The 15,125-nt window shown below is 43.5% G+C and overlaps 1 protein-coding gene across 6 annotated transcripts in view; it reads right to left on the reverse strand.

Annotated features, from left to right (window-relative positions):
• DSTYK (dual serine/threonine and tyrosine protein kinase) overlaps positions 1-15,125 on the reverse strand; it is a 71,700-nt gene that overhangs the window by 37,815 nt on the left and 18,760 nt on the right. For 2 of the 6 annotated variants that reach the window (XM_005540578.5, XM_005540576.5), the window contains exon 2: positions 7,126-7,514. The exons of 2 other annotated variants lie outside the window; for them this stretch is intronic. In XM_005540578.5, the coding sequence (XP_005540635.1) occupies positions 7,126-7,514 (389 nt within the window). The remainder of the gene's footprint in view (positions 1-7,125; positions 7,515-15,125) is intronic. 2 more of the 6 variants (XM_074034229.1, XM_005540577.5) reach the window with 1 other exon arrangement.

Raw genomic sequence — 15,125 nt, forward strand, 5'->3', positions numbered from 1 at the left:
TGAGACATAGACCCAGGCTGGAGTGCAATGGCGCGGTCTCAGCTTACTGCAACCTACACTTCCCAGGCTCAAGTGGTCCTCCCACCTCAGCCTCCCGAGTAGCTAGGACTACAGGCATGTGCTACCACACCCAGCTAATTTTTGTATTTTTTGTAGAGAAAGGGTTTTGCCTTGTTGCCCAGGCTGGTCTCAAACTCCTGAACTCAAGCAATCTGCCTGCCTCGGCCTCCCAAAGTGCTGGCATTACAGGCGTGAGCCACTGCGCCCAGCCAGGCTGTTCTTTTAAGAGATATATCAAGGTTATTACAGTGAGCATAGGGATTAAAAAAAAATATTGCCTCTGAATCACACATATCCTTCATAGGTATATTAGCCTATAACAGGAATTCCCAGGTTTTTTGGCAAAGAACAATGTATGCAGGATGGTTACATTTTACTATGTATGTTAGTGCATGCTAGGGTGAAGGTGAGAGAGATATTAAAAACAAAATAGGATTACTGCCATAAAGAATTTATAATTTAGCATTCACCTGAACTTTCCACATCCTTTTTAAATACATCACTTCAGTTTCCCTTTTTTGCCACATAAAATAAGTTTTTAAATTTTTCATTATACTTCTAGAATATCATTTCTTATTTCTCTATCCTGTACATATAAATATGATCCTTGTTTCTTTTCCCTTGGAGTTGACTATTTTTTGGCCCAATTCCATAGACTCCCTCCACCAACAGTATTTTCTTGCCCTGAGGGCCTCACTCAGCATTCTTTCTTACCTTTTACCTATCAATTTTTATCTCTTAACCTAGATATAGTCAAGAGACAATATGGTATCTAACTAAAGGTAAGTAACCTATAACAAATGTTGGGTTTTTTTTTTTTGAGACAGAGTTTCACTCTAGTCGCCCAGGCTGGAGTGCAGTGGCATGATCTCGGCTCACTGCAACCGCCACCTCCCTGGGTCAAGCGATTCTCCTGCCTCACCCTCCCGAGTAGCTGGGATTACAGGCACCTGCTACCATGTCCAGCTAAGTTTTGTATTTTTAATAGTAACAGGATTTTACCATGTTGGCCAGGCTGGTCTCAAACTTCTGACCTCAGGCGATCCGCTCACCTCAGCCTCCCAAAGTGCTGGAGCCACAGGTGTGAGCCACCGATGTTGGAGTTTGTGTGTGTGTGTGGTTTTTTTTTTTTTGAGATAGGGTTTCACTCTGTAACCCAAGATGCAACGCAGCCTCGATCTCCTGGGCTCAACTGATCCTCCTGCCTCTGCCTCCTATGTAGCTGGGACCACAGGTGTACGCCACCACACCTGGCTAATTTTTCGTAGAGACGAGGTCTCACTTTGTAGCCCAGTCTGGTCTTGAAATGCCAATAACTAGACAAAAAATGAGAGAAGCCAGTTTTCTAGCAACAAACAGTGTTTAGTAAATTTGGGGGTTAAAATTTTATGTAAACTTGTCATTTTAAGATCTTTTATAATGCTTATGAGTTGTAAAAGCATTAATTACTGAAAATTTTTTTTTTTTTTTTGAGACGGAGTCTCGCTCTGTCGCCCAGGCTGGAGTGCAGTGGCGCAATCTCGGCTCACTGCAAGCTCCGCCTCCTGAGTTCACGCCATTCTCCTGCCTCAGCCTCCCGAGTAGCTGGGACTACAGGTGCCCGCCACTGCGCCTGGCTAATTTTTTCTATTTTTAGTAGAGACGGGGTTTCACCATGGTCTCGATCTCCTGACCTTGTGATCCGCCCGCCTCAGCCTCCCAAAGTGCTGGGATTACAGGCGTGAGCCACCGCGCCCGGCCTGAAAAATTTAAAATACCAATATCTGTTCGTTAAAAACAGGGTAGCAAAACAGACAAACAAAAACAATTAGTGGCCAGGCGTGGTGGCTCACCCCTGTAATCCCAGCACTTTGGGAGGCCAAGGCAGGCAGATTGCCTGAGCTCAAGTGTTCGGGACCAGCCTGGCCAACGTGATGAAACCCCATCTCTACAAAAAATACAAAAATTAGCCAGGCATGGTGGTGCACACCTGTAATCCCAGCACTCTGGGAGACCGAGGTGGGCAGATCACCTGAGGTCAGGAGTTTGAGACCAGCCTGGTCAACATGGTGAATCTCCATCTCTACTAAAAGTACAAAAATTAGCCAGGCATGGTGGTGCACACCTGTAATCCCAGCACTTTGGGAGCCGAGGTGGGCAGATCACCTGAGGTCAGGAGTTCGAGACCAGCCTGGTCAACATGGTGAAACCCCGTCTCTACTAAAAGTACAAAAATTAGCCAGGCATGGTGGTAGGCACCTGTGATCCCAGCTACTCAGGAGGCTGAGGCAGAAGAATCGCTTGAACCCAGGAGGCAGAGGTTGCAGTGAGCCAAGATTGCGCCATTGCACTCCAGCCTGGGTGACAAGAGTAAGACCCCGTCACAAAAAAAAAAAAAAAAAGGTTATTTGCAAGTCACTGACCTTGCCTGGAAATATTAGTCTACCTCAGTTCCCTGAAGTAAACCCCAACAGATAACACCATGAGCCAATAACCAGGTCAGTATGTGGCAGCCCAAAAGGCCAAAAGCACCTGGTGGGCTACTGATCAGAGCAGATCAACTGAAGCTATGTAACTGCCACAGTAAACAAAATGCCACCTCCAGGCTGCAGGAATCCCATCTCAGGCTGAGCAAGTTTAATCGCTTCTGCTGCTGCTTCTTCCTTTTCTTACAGGTGTTCACAGGAGAAAAAAAAAAAAAAAACACACACACACACACACAGATATATCAGAGTGAGCAACTCTAAGGCAGATAACTGTTCCATCAGATTTGTAAGAAGAAAGAAAAAGAAAAGGAGGTGTCAGATATATATGCTTGAAGGAAGGCATGAGGGTGGGGAAGGGGGAGTAATAAAGACACAACTAGTGAATATGGCGAATGGTGAACTGTGCTGCCAATTGCAAAGTGACTATGTTTGAACACCAAATGAGGTTTCAGATACGAACGGCTTGACAGTGTTCCTCTACTGCTGAATTTTGAACTGAGAATCTCAGGGGATCCAGAACTAAAAAGGTGGGAATACCAAGCAGTGTGGGTCCATGTGAGTTGGCCTATTCTGGAACAAACTGAAAATGGCTAATTTATGAGGACTTTAAAATAACGTATTAGAAGAATGACCATTGTATAAGAGGGCAGGGGAAATTCTGCTTTGATAATTTGACAGTTCAAAATGAACACTGCATTTCCCCTAATTCAATCTTGATTTCCTTTAGCTAAATGTTTCCTTTCTTTACTACCCTCTTCACAAATCAGATGGAAGGGCTGTTTAGAGCTAACTCACTGGTCCTAAAAATAACTGAAACTAAACAAAAAGCTCATTCTTGCTGGCATGAATGATCTTCCAGGTAGCTGCTGTGCAATGCCCCCAGCAGTAAGCTGAGCATTGCTGATGTATGTAACAGAGACAGGAGTCGGGCTGCAGTGAGAGGGCAGTGCTTGGATCCCACAAAGGCTGCAAGGCCCTCTGAGACTCAACAACAAGGGGTTCTAAACTTAGAACTACAGGGATCTGGTACGAGGCCTACACCAAAACCACTGGAGAATAAAGCAGATCTAGAGAAACACTGGCCAAGGAAGTCTCACAAACCACATGAAACAACATGAGAGGCTAGATAATTCCTCAAGAAAAGAGAAGAGAGAATATATCTTTTTAACTATGCTGAGAGAAAGCTGATTTGGTATCTCAACATCCCATTCAAGTAGCCTCCTCAATTGTTGCCTCTGTCTGCATGCTTAGCACACACCAGGAGTAGGCCCTGGGAGCTCTCAATGGAAAGATACATGCTCAGATACGCACTTGGGGGATGGCTCGTACTTCCCTTTCTGTGACTTTCTTATAGCACCTCAATTTATGGAATAAAAGTAAATGAGCATTAGAAATTTTAAAAAAAATTAGGGCCAGGCACAGTGGCTCATGACTGTAATCTCAGCACTTTGGGAAGATGAGGGGGGCAGATAACTTGAGGTCAGGAGTTTGAGACCAGCCTGGCCAACGTGGTGAAACTCCATCTCTACTAAAAATATAAAAATTGAGTGTGGTGGCAGGCATCTATAATCCCAGCTACTTGGAGACTAAGGAACGAGAATCGCTTGAACCTGGGAGGCAGAAGCTGCAGTGAGCCAAAATCACTCCACTGCACTCCAGCCTAGGCAACAGAATGAGACTCCATCTCGAAAAAACAAACAAACAAATAAAAAAAACCCACAAAGTAATGAAGAGAAAGATCTTAAAAAATTTTTTTCGAGACAGGATCTCATTCTGTCACCCAAGTGTTGTACAATGGTGCAAACACAGCTGACTGCAGCCTCCACTGGTTGGAGGATCACTTGATCCCCCAACCCCAGCCTTTCAAGTGGCTCAGACCACAGGTGTGTACACAGGATCTCACTATGTTGCCCAGGCTGGAGTTGAACTTCTGGGGTCAAGCAATCCTCCTCTCTCAGTCTCCCAAAGTGTTGGGATTACAGGCATAAGTCATTGTGCTCAGACAAGCATTAGAAATTCAAACCAATAAAATGAAGGGGCCGGGTATGGTAGCTCATGCCTGTAATCCCAGCACTTTGCAAGGTTGAGGCAGGAGGATCACTTGTGGTCAGGAGTTTAAGACCAGCCTGGCCAACATGGTGAAACCCCATCTCTACTAAAAATATAAAAATTAGCCGGGTGTGGTGGCACACAGCTGTAATCCCAGCTACTCGGGAGGCTGAGGCAGTAGAATTGCTTGAATCTGGAAGGCGGAGGTTGCAGTGAGCCAAGACTGTGCTACTGTACTCCAGCCTGGGCCACTGAGCAAGCCTCTGTCTCACAAATTTAAAAAATAAAAAATAATAATAGTAATTTTTAAAAATGAAGGGACTAAGAGAAAAAAATCAAATGATTTGCTTCTCCTGCAGATGGCTTTGTCACATTCTAGGATTGTTATTAAAGGCAAGAATGGTAAAAATCACCACCTGACCTACAGCAGTCATTTCTGCTATTTAACAGTATTTTTTTTTTTTTTTTAGAGACAGGGTCTCACTATGTTGCCCAGGCTGGATACAACTTCTTAGGTTCAAGCAATCCTCATGCCTCAGTCTCCCCAGTAGCTGGGACTACAAGTGTATGCCACTGAGCTCAACAGTGCTTTCTAAGCTACAGGTTATAATCTACCAGGTCATAGCATCAACTTAGTGGGTTGCTACTAACATTTTCAAAAAATGAAGTCAAAAAGAGAGGAAATTATCAGTATGTATTGCAGAAAGCAAAAGTAATGTTTCATGAAACTTGTATTTCAAATGTATATGTATATACATGTACTGGGTCCTGAAAGAAAATGTATGTCTTACACTGAATTAAAATATAAAAAAGTAGCCAGGCGTGGTGGCTCATGCCTATAATCCCAGTTCTTTGGGAGGCCGAGGTGGGTGGATCACTGAGGTAAGGAGTTCAAGGCCACCCTGACAAACCTCTGACAAACATGGTGAAACCCTGCCTCTACTAAAATTACAAAAATTAGCCAGGTGTGGTGGCGGGCGCCTATAGTCCCAGCTACTCTGTAGGCTCAGGCAGGAGAACCACTTGAACCCAGGAGGCGGAGGTTGCAGTGAACTGAGATCACACCACTGCACTCCTGCCTGGGCAACAGAGAGAGACTCCATCTCAAAAAAAAAAAAGAAGAAGAAGAAGAAAAAAGAAAAGAAAAAAGAAGAAGAAGGAAAAAAAAAAAATATATATATATATATATATGTTTGAAAACCACTGAGCTATTGGAAGCTTGAAGGAACTAGACCAAGACTGTATACTACAGAGAGACTGTGTATGGATCAATCAAATACTTGTGAATTGTGAAGAAGTTCATGGGTCAACTGAACGTGCCACAGTTAATATACAAAGGTTACTGCCAGAGTTACTATCAGAGCTATTTAAAAACCCTCACATTATCCTAGAGCTAGGAAATGTGAACTCTCAGTTTGAAAACACAGGAAACCACCACTGAAACTGAGCTGAGAGAGAATGGGGGCTTGTTACATAGCCCCCTGTGGCATTTATCAAGATGAAAGAAATATGGACTGTGGAAGGAAATGAGATGACAGTTTTTACTTCTAGAGTGTCACAGGCCATGGCTACAACCAAAGGACTCATTCATTGACTGAGAAACTAAGCTTCTTAGAAGTGGGGTAGTTGAAGTGGTTATAAGAAACAAGGAAAGAAAAAACCACTCTTTCAGGTCCTGCCAAACTAGCCCATCCTTCCTGGCACAGTTAACCAAGGGTCAAACTCTGAGTATGGCTGAATTATTTTATCCATATCCACTCCTGACCCTGCCATAGTCACATACCCATTTGGTCTAGTTAAATAGCCCAGTCCTAACTATCCAATAGGAAAGGAAACACAGACCAAGAGAGAAGTATTTCCTAAGTGATAATATATAAAGTCTTAGACAATATGATATCTTACGAGATGGCACAGGATCTGTGCTCTCTTTGGGAGTTTATGAGAGAAACTAAGATACTCTTCAAATAACAAGATCTCCATGTTCCTTACATTGGGCCAGACCTGTCCTCACATTCCCATGTTCCTTATAAAGTAGGAGAAATTATCTGTCCTCTGTACTACTTAGTAAATTAATGGTTAGGTCTAAGGAAGAACCCACAAAATTCTTCACTTGGTCTCAATTCTAATAAGAACAATACTTATCCATCATCTTATCATTCCTTTTTGAAAGAGGTAACTAGAGACAATTCCAGCAATATCTTCTGGTTAAGAAATGAGAAAGGATTTCTAACTTTGATTACAATTATTCTGTAAAAGCATGCTGAGATATAAGTATCACATATTCCTTTCATTTTCATTAGAAACGGAGATAAGGAAGTGGGGAGACAAGCAAACTACTCAGGGCCTTGCAGCATGGTAAGAAGAGGCAGGAATGAGTATTGCTATAGTCTTGTTTGTTTTTCAACTTCCCAGATTATGTTCCTCTGACTCCACTAGCCACTGCTGCTCAGAGTTCAGACTATGTATCATCGAATTACTTTTCTAGAAAGTCAAAATAAAAGGAAAGCTGGTATATACGTATACAATTGGTAGAGAAGTATGAGATTGGTACCTGTAAGAGAGCATGGTGCATCGTTACCTCCAGTTCCGCTAAAACATGAGCAGCATCCTCATTGTTCTCTTGGACCTCCAGATCCTCCTCAGGGATGGTCTCCCAGTTGCCCTGGTGAGCAACCAGCGTGTGCACTAGTTCATACTGTCCAGGGAGCGCCAGGCTCACCCGAGTCTGAGTTCCATAGGTGAAGCGGAGGCGCCGAAGCTTACAGCTCTCCTCACTGCCCAGCTTGGTGGTGGGAAGCACCTGCACCCCCAACAGCAGGTTCAACAGCTGGCACTTGACATTACAATCCTGGCCGAGGATCAGTATGCAAGGGAGGCAGTCCACAATCTGCTGGAGGTACTTCTCTTCCTTAGGCGGGAAGGAAATGCAGCTCAGTTGGCCTGGTTGGGGAAGGGGAGAGTGGAGGAGGAGAAAGGAGTAGAGAGAGAGGAGTGAGGAAGGGGAGAGAGAGAGACTCACATAGAAATCCCACGAGGATGACAGGGTCCTTGAGGAGCAATTTCTAGGAACCTTGGTTGAAGGACATATCGGGGAAAAACCCCAGTGAGAAAAGGCTCTTCACATACCAAAGAGAATTCCCTTCCCTAGCTCATCCCCTAGGAACAAATTGTTATTTCTACTCAGAAACGTGGGAGTGACCTGATCTTCCCGCCCCGCTCCTTTTTCATTCAGTGGAGGGACAGCCTAAGGAGTTTACAAGGACTCCACAAATACCAAGATTATTAAAATAACAAAGCCAGAAAAACTATACTGGTTGGGATGTGAGCCCAAGGAGAAACATACCTGAATGTGTCAAAATTAAACCCTTCCTTCTGACAGAGGACCTAATACTTGAACACAGATTACAGTCATGTGTTGCTTAACAACAGGCATATATTCTGAGAAATGCATCATCAGGCGATTTTGTCACTGTGTGAACATCAGAGTATACTTACACAAACCTAGGTGGTATGGGTACAGCCTACTACACACCTAGGCTATAGGGTGTAGCCTATTGCTCTTAGGCTACAAACGTGTACAGCATGTTACTGTACTGAATACTATAGATAGCTGTAACACAATCTTAAGTATTTGTGTATCTAAACATATCTAAACATAGAAAAGGTGTGCTAAAAATACTGTACCTTTGTTGACCAAGATGCCATCATGTAGCACATAATACAGCACTATAGAGCCCTTTTAAATTTATCTACCATATGTGGCTTTAGCTTATGTTCTTCACTGTGACATATTTTACTACTAAATGTATGAGCTATAAATACATAAAATGTATAAATGTATAAAATGAAATGCTATTCAGGTTTGCATAAGCTCTAGAATCTTTTCCAGTTCATCGCTCTGATAGCTGGTGACAACATCCCAGCTGCCAAGTCATCTGTTTCCTTAAAACACTGGGGTGCTCAATTAACATCAATACCTCCTAATCAAATCACATTCCTTCTGTTTATGGGAGACAAGACCCTAAATAGGACAAAGGGAAATAACTGCCTGTTAGGATAAAATCTAGGCAAATCTAGAAAGAGATGTGATTTATCTCAAAAACATTCTCCATGATGGACATCCCAATTACCCTGATTTGACCATTACCACATTGTTACCCACATATCGAAATACCACATGTATCCTATAAATACCACATGTATCCTATAAATATGTACAATTACTATGTGTCAATTAAAAAATCTGTTTTTCACCAACCTGATGTTTTGTACAAAAAATAAAATAAAAATCTAAAACAAAAACAAAAACAAAAAAACTTCTCCTTTCAAGGCAACTACTACTAATTTAAATGGATAACTTCCCCAAACGCATTCAAATAATGTTCAAGACAGAACAAGCTTCCTAAAGAATGAGAATCTCTGTCTGGGAAAAATAACCCGATTAGTTCACTGAAATTCTCAGTCTGAATTATATCGCTTCCTTATTCCCTCAATATCAGTGTCTGCCTACCTCTAAGATTCAGGCAATTCCCGCATTTGTTCAGAACAGCACAGACACACAGTTCTTAGGCTACAAAAAGGACAATCCTTGAGCCAAACACATCCATCATAATTGAAATTTTGGGTGGCACTAACTGAAACAGTATTTGTTTTAGTCACTTAACCATAAGCTGCATTAAATTATTTGTAGGCCATTTATTTTGTTTGTTGCCGGAATTGAAGCAAGAGAGGCCTGAGTCAATTAAGAAGTGGTTCTACTTCAGAGTGAACCTACCCAGCTACAATTTCAAATCCCTAAGCATCCTTCTCTTCCACAAACAGTAATGCCAAAAGGGTTAAAGAGGTCTGTGTTCACGCAAATCCCTCTATGCATTTCATTAGGGCCCTTCTTTTCATATCTCTCTGTCTATAAGGATACTGAAACAAGCCAATCTACTCTCTTGGGAAAGAGATGAGTTCCTTTCAAAAACCAAACAGAGTTAACTAAGTATATAATTCTGTGCAACGGTATTTACTAAATACAAGAGTGTAACACCAGACAACTAGTCTGCTCTTTTGATCTACAACCTAAAAGCAAGAGGACACAGCCAATTGCTTGTGTGGTCATTAACAAGCAGCAGCAAGCCAGTCCTGAGTCCCTTCATACCTTATTCACAACTGCAGAACACTTACCATGCTTTATTCTAATGATCTGTTTATAATCATCAAAAGCAGGAAGAACCATCCTATTTCATCCTCAACACCCAACACAATGCCTGACACATACCAAGGGCTTAATGCTACAGATCTGTTTGTTTTGTCTGAGAATCCATTTAGTGGGGAGAGCTACCTATAGAAAGCTGTAAGCAAACCCACTGAGTACTTTGAAAAGTCCAGTATCATGATGAATAGTTTAAGAGCAACCATCACTCCTAAAAACCTCCTTCATGTGGATAAAGAATAGGACCCTTCGGTCAGATGCAGTGGTTCACGTCTGTAATCCCAGCAGTTTGAGAGGCGGAGGCGGGCAGATCACCTGAGGTCAGGAGTTCGAAACCAGCCTGGCCAACATGGCGAAACTCTGTCTCTACCAAAAATACAAAAAATTAGACGGGCATGGTGGTAATCCCAGGTTCTTGGGAGGCTGAGGCAGGAGAATCGCTTGAACCCAGGAAGCAGAGATTGCAGTGAGCCAAGATCGTGCCATTGCACTCCAGCCTGGGCAACAGAGCAAGATTCCATCTCAAAAAAAAAAAAAAAAAAAAAACAAGAACAGGACCCTTCCATTCATCTTGTGGAATTTAACTACCATAGTCTTAGCTTGAGCAGTGAGAAGTCCAGCTAGAGTGTCTTCACCCTCATCTACACTTCCTAGCTTTCTTCTGTTCCCAGTCCTCCCCAGATTTTCACATAAGTGTCTACATGTGAATGCATACTGACAACCTTTAAATTCTTATAATAAAAATGGTTTCATCACAAAAAGACCAACAAACCTAACTAACCTTTGTTACTGCTACTACCAGGAGAGTGGATAATAGAGAAGAAAACCAACTAAATCACTTTTCAGGACCAGAGGGAGAAAGCATCTGCACCTCTGAGACAAAGTGTCAACTACAGGACAGCCAATGAAACAGGCTGCATCAGCCAAAACCACAGCAGACACACCCCATTATTCATCTGACCCCAATGAACACTCCCCACCTCCATCTTTCCTACAAAAAGTCACCACAAATAAACTTGCTACTGTCAAACCAACCAAAGACCAGTGCAATAGGAAAGGGTGCTGAAGTTGAGCCCAGTACACTGTTAGAAGTCTATGGCAAACATCACTGTCTCTGTTTTCCAACACGTCACTATCCAAGCCCTTTGCTTCTCCCACTAAATCTTTAGCTTTTTCATCCATCTGACATCTCTACCAGATTTGAACAAGGGCTTGGAGAGAAATGAAGTTGAAAGCAGATGGTTTTACTCCTGGATTCTGAGCACACTGCTCAGTGATGTGGAGTGCAATATGGAAGCGGGAACAGCATGAGAATGAAGGCATGCTTTGCCACTCTGACTAGCTCTGTGACCTTGGCAATCCACTCGATCTCTCTGAGCCTTGAAATGCTCATCGGTAAATGCAGGGGGGTGGAGTTGGATTAGATCATCTTTAACATGCTTTCCAGTTTTAAAATGCCAGGTTTTAACTGCTGAAAGAACAATGATGTGAGGGGGATGGGTGGTTGGTCTGGTTGTTTTTATCTTGTTTTAAATTATGTGAATCTATGCAAGCGCCCCTTGGACCACTATAACTGCAGATCAAAAAGTAGACTGAACTAGCCAGGGGCTCTGAGGACCTACAATGCAGTCTCACCAGTTCTCTAAAGAAGAGATTAAAAGCTATAGACTGACAGTAGAAGGGAGGAAGAAAACCTGTTTCAGAGCTGGAGCAGCTGCCTCACTGACAGTTAAAGGACTTCCAAGTTAATCGAGTTTTCTTTTGTAATTAATACAACAGCATCTGCATATGGGCTGCCAGAAGGTAACAGCATGGCTTCTCAGCTGGCGCACATTAACCCTGCCAACTCTGGCTGGGAGAAAATTCATACCAAATCGTCTTAAGTGCAAACCAAGGCTTTTGTTGTTGTTGTTGTTCTTGGTGGTTGTTCTTAAATACAGATTTTGATTTTTTGTTTACTTCTAAACAAAAGTTTCAAGCTAGATGAAAGAGAAGAACAACTAAAGCAGCAACCCATTTTGGTTTTTGTTTTAGATAACATTTATTGAGCCCTTTATATGTATTGGTCACTTTATTTGCTTCGTCTCATTTAAAGCTCATAATTCTACCAAAGACTATTATTAACTCCATTTAAAAATGAAGAAATGGGCCAGGAGTGGTGGCTCATGCCTCTAATCCCAGCACTTCGGGAGGCCAACATGGATGGATGGCTTGAGCTCAGAAGTGAGAGACCAGCCTGGACAACAAAGGGAGCAACCCCCGCTGCACCTTTGTTTCTACTAAAAATTTTTTAAAAATCAGCTACGCATGGTGGTATGCTACTCAGGAGGCTGAGGTGTGAAGACTGCTTGACCCGAGGGAGATTGAGGCTGCAGTGACCTGTGATCACGCTGCTGTGTGACTCTCTTGGGTGAGTCACCTGCCTCAAAAAATAATAATAATAAAGATGAGGAAATGGATGCTCAAAAAACCAAACCAGGCTGGGCACGGTGGCTCACGCCTGTAATCCCAGGACTTTGGGAGGCTGAGGCGGGTGGATCACCTGAGGTCAGGAGTTCGAGACCAGCCTGGCCAACATGGTGAAACCCCATCTCTACTAAAAATACAAAAACTAGCCAAGCATGGTGGCTGATGCCTGTAATCCCAGCTATTCGGGAGGCTGAGGCAGGAGAATTGCTTGAACCCGAGAGGCAGAGGTTGTAGTGAGCCGAGATAGCGCCATTGCACTCCAATCTGAGTGCCAAGAGCGAAACTCCGTCTCAAAAACAAAAAACAAAAAACAGCTCAGGTTTCCCCATTTCTCTGAGCAGCGAACTGCAGAGATAAGCAGGAACTGTACTTAGATCTCTGGGGGCCAGTAGACAATGCCCCCTACACCACGTTGTTTTCCAATCTGGGTTCAAATGCGATTTAGTAACTGTAGGACCTCAATGTAAAGCAGACTGATATAATCCCTACGAAAGTTGTCTCAAACCATGAGGAATAAAGCATATAGAGAAAACCGCAGCATGACCACTGGCTGGTACACACTTTCAAAAAACGTTATTCTACCTGAGATCTCTAAAGCTTCTTTGCTAACAGCAACAGTACACTCTTTTCAGAGAAATTCTTAATGCTCCACTCAACAGTCAGTGTGTATTATTGTTTGGGTGACTACTCTGAAAAGAGACGACAGGAGGGAGGAAATACTCATGACCTGTTTCCATTGCTAGTGACTCTTTAGGATAGATATTTTATTTAAATTGTTTCTGGGGTAATGGCAATCGATTTGTAGCAATACACTCTCCTTCATGCCTACTTCCATCCCATCAGGCTCAGAAAACAATACCCCAAAGTATGGTGCTTTGGCATGCTGAGCACTTTGAACTAAAGGAGATTGGAAGGCCTCAGAAGCAAGGTTGCTCTCTGACCTTCTCCTGGCCTCCTGTCTGCCTCCCCTTTTTCTTCCCCTAAGCTACTCATAGAAACCAGAATTCCTCTTCCTCAAGACCATAGAAACTAGAAACCCTGGCCAGGCACAGTGGCTCATGCCTGTAATCCCAACACTTTGGAAGGCCCAGGTGGGTGGATCACTACAAGACCAGCCTGGTCAACATGGTAAAACCCCACCTCTACTAAAAATACAAAAATTAGCCAGGCATGGTGGCATGTGCCTATAGTCCCAACTAGTTGGGAAGCTAAGGCAGGAGAATCGCTTGAACCTGGGAGGTGGAGGCTGCAGTGAGCCGAGATCATGCCACTGCACTCCAGCCTGGGCAACAGAATGAGACTCCATCTCAAAAAAAAAAAAAAAAAGAACTAACTAGAAACCCTCTTCTCTGAAGCAAGCCATAAAACTAGAAAGGTCACTCTCTTGTCCTCTGAAGACCGGCATTCTAGAGAGGTCCTGTCCCATCCCATAACCTGGGGGAAGGAATGCTACATAGAGAGCCCAAGAATGACCTGAGCACACCAGTCTTGGTGGGTTTCTCAGTCTGTTACCATTAGATCATGTCTTACTGTCCAATCACTTTCTATACGGCAGTGAATTCTTCATCAAACCTAAGCATAAAAACAGACAGTTTTCCCTGGGTCCTTGAGACTTCATTTCTAAAGCCTCCTGTGTCACATAAATTTGTTATGCTTTTCTCTTGTTAACCTGTCTTTTGTTAGAGAAGTGTTGACTATGACCCTTAAGATGAGTGAGGAAATCTATCACACCTTTCAGCCACTACCAATCAGTAATACATACTCGTGAAAGGTAACTAAAGCCTCTTAAGGTACAGTCCATGTCCAACGTAGGGAAGGCACTATAAGAGTCGGTGAAATAGAAAATACTTTTGCTTTATTATACTACTGCAGCTCATAAAGTTAACATGGACTGCAGAGTTAATTCAGGTCTTGACAGAGTTATTACTGCAATACTTGTTCCTGGTACCCAAGGATTTCCCTCTTTCAGTAGTTTTAAAAATCTTTTTTTTTTTTAATAGAGATGGGGTCTCACTATGTTGCCCAGGCTGGTCTCAAACTCCTGGGTTCAAGTGACCCTCCCACCTCACCTTCCCAAAGTGCTAGGATTACAGGCGTGAGCCACCATGCCTGGCCTAAAAAAAAGACAGAGACAGAGCTCAAAAAAAGAAAACTCCAGCTCTGTCACCCAGGCTGGAGTGCAGTGGCATGATCTCAGGTCATAGCAACCTCCACCTCCCTGGTTCAAGAGATTCTTGTGCCTCAGCCTCTCAAATAGCTGGGACTACAGGTGCGTGCCAAAACCCCAGCTCTGTCGTCCATGCTGGAGTGTAGTGGCATGATCTCGGGTCAGGGCAACCTCTACCTCTCGGGTTCAAGCAATTCTCATGCCTCAGCCTCCCAAGTAGCAGGGACTACAGGAAAGTGCCACTAATTTTTTTTTTTTTTTGGTAGAGACAGGGTTTCACCATGTTGGCCAGGCTGGTCTCAAACTCCTGACCTCAGGTGATCTGCCCACCTCAGCCTCCCAAAGTGCTGAGATTACAGGTGTGAGCCACCATGCCCGGCCAAACATATCACTTCTAACATTGAACTTTCCATGCTTTTATGGGAAGTCAACTTAAGTCCCCTCTGAAAGTGAATGAAAAACAAAGGATTGGCTGGGCGCGGTGGCTCACAACTGTAATCCCTGCACTTTGGGAGGCCGAGGTGGGCAGATCACGAGATCAGGAGATCGAGACCATCCTGGCTAACACGGTGAAACCCGTCTCCACTAAAAATACAAAAAACTAGCCGGGCGCGGTGGTGGGCGCCTGTAGTCCCAGCTACTCGGGAGGCTGAGGCAGGAGAATGGCTGAACCCGGGAGGCAGAGCTTGCAGTGAGCCGAGATCGCGCCACTGCA

This window comes from Macaca fascicularis, chromosome 1 (assembly GCF_037993035.2).
Source record: "Macaca fascicularis isolate 582-1 chromosome 1, T2T-MFA8v1.1".
NCBI classification, from domain to species: Eukaryota; Metazoa; Chordata; class Mammalia; order Primates; family Cercopithecidae; genus Macaca; species Macaca fascicularis.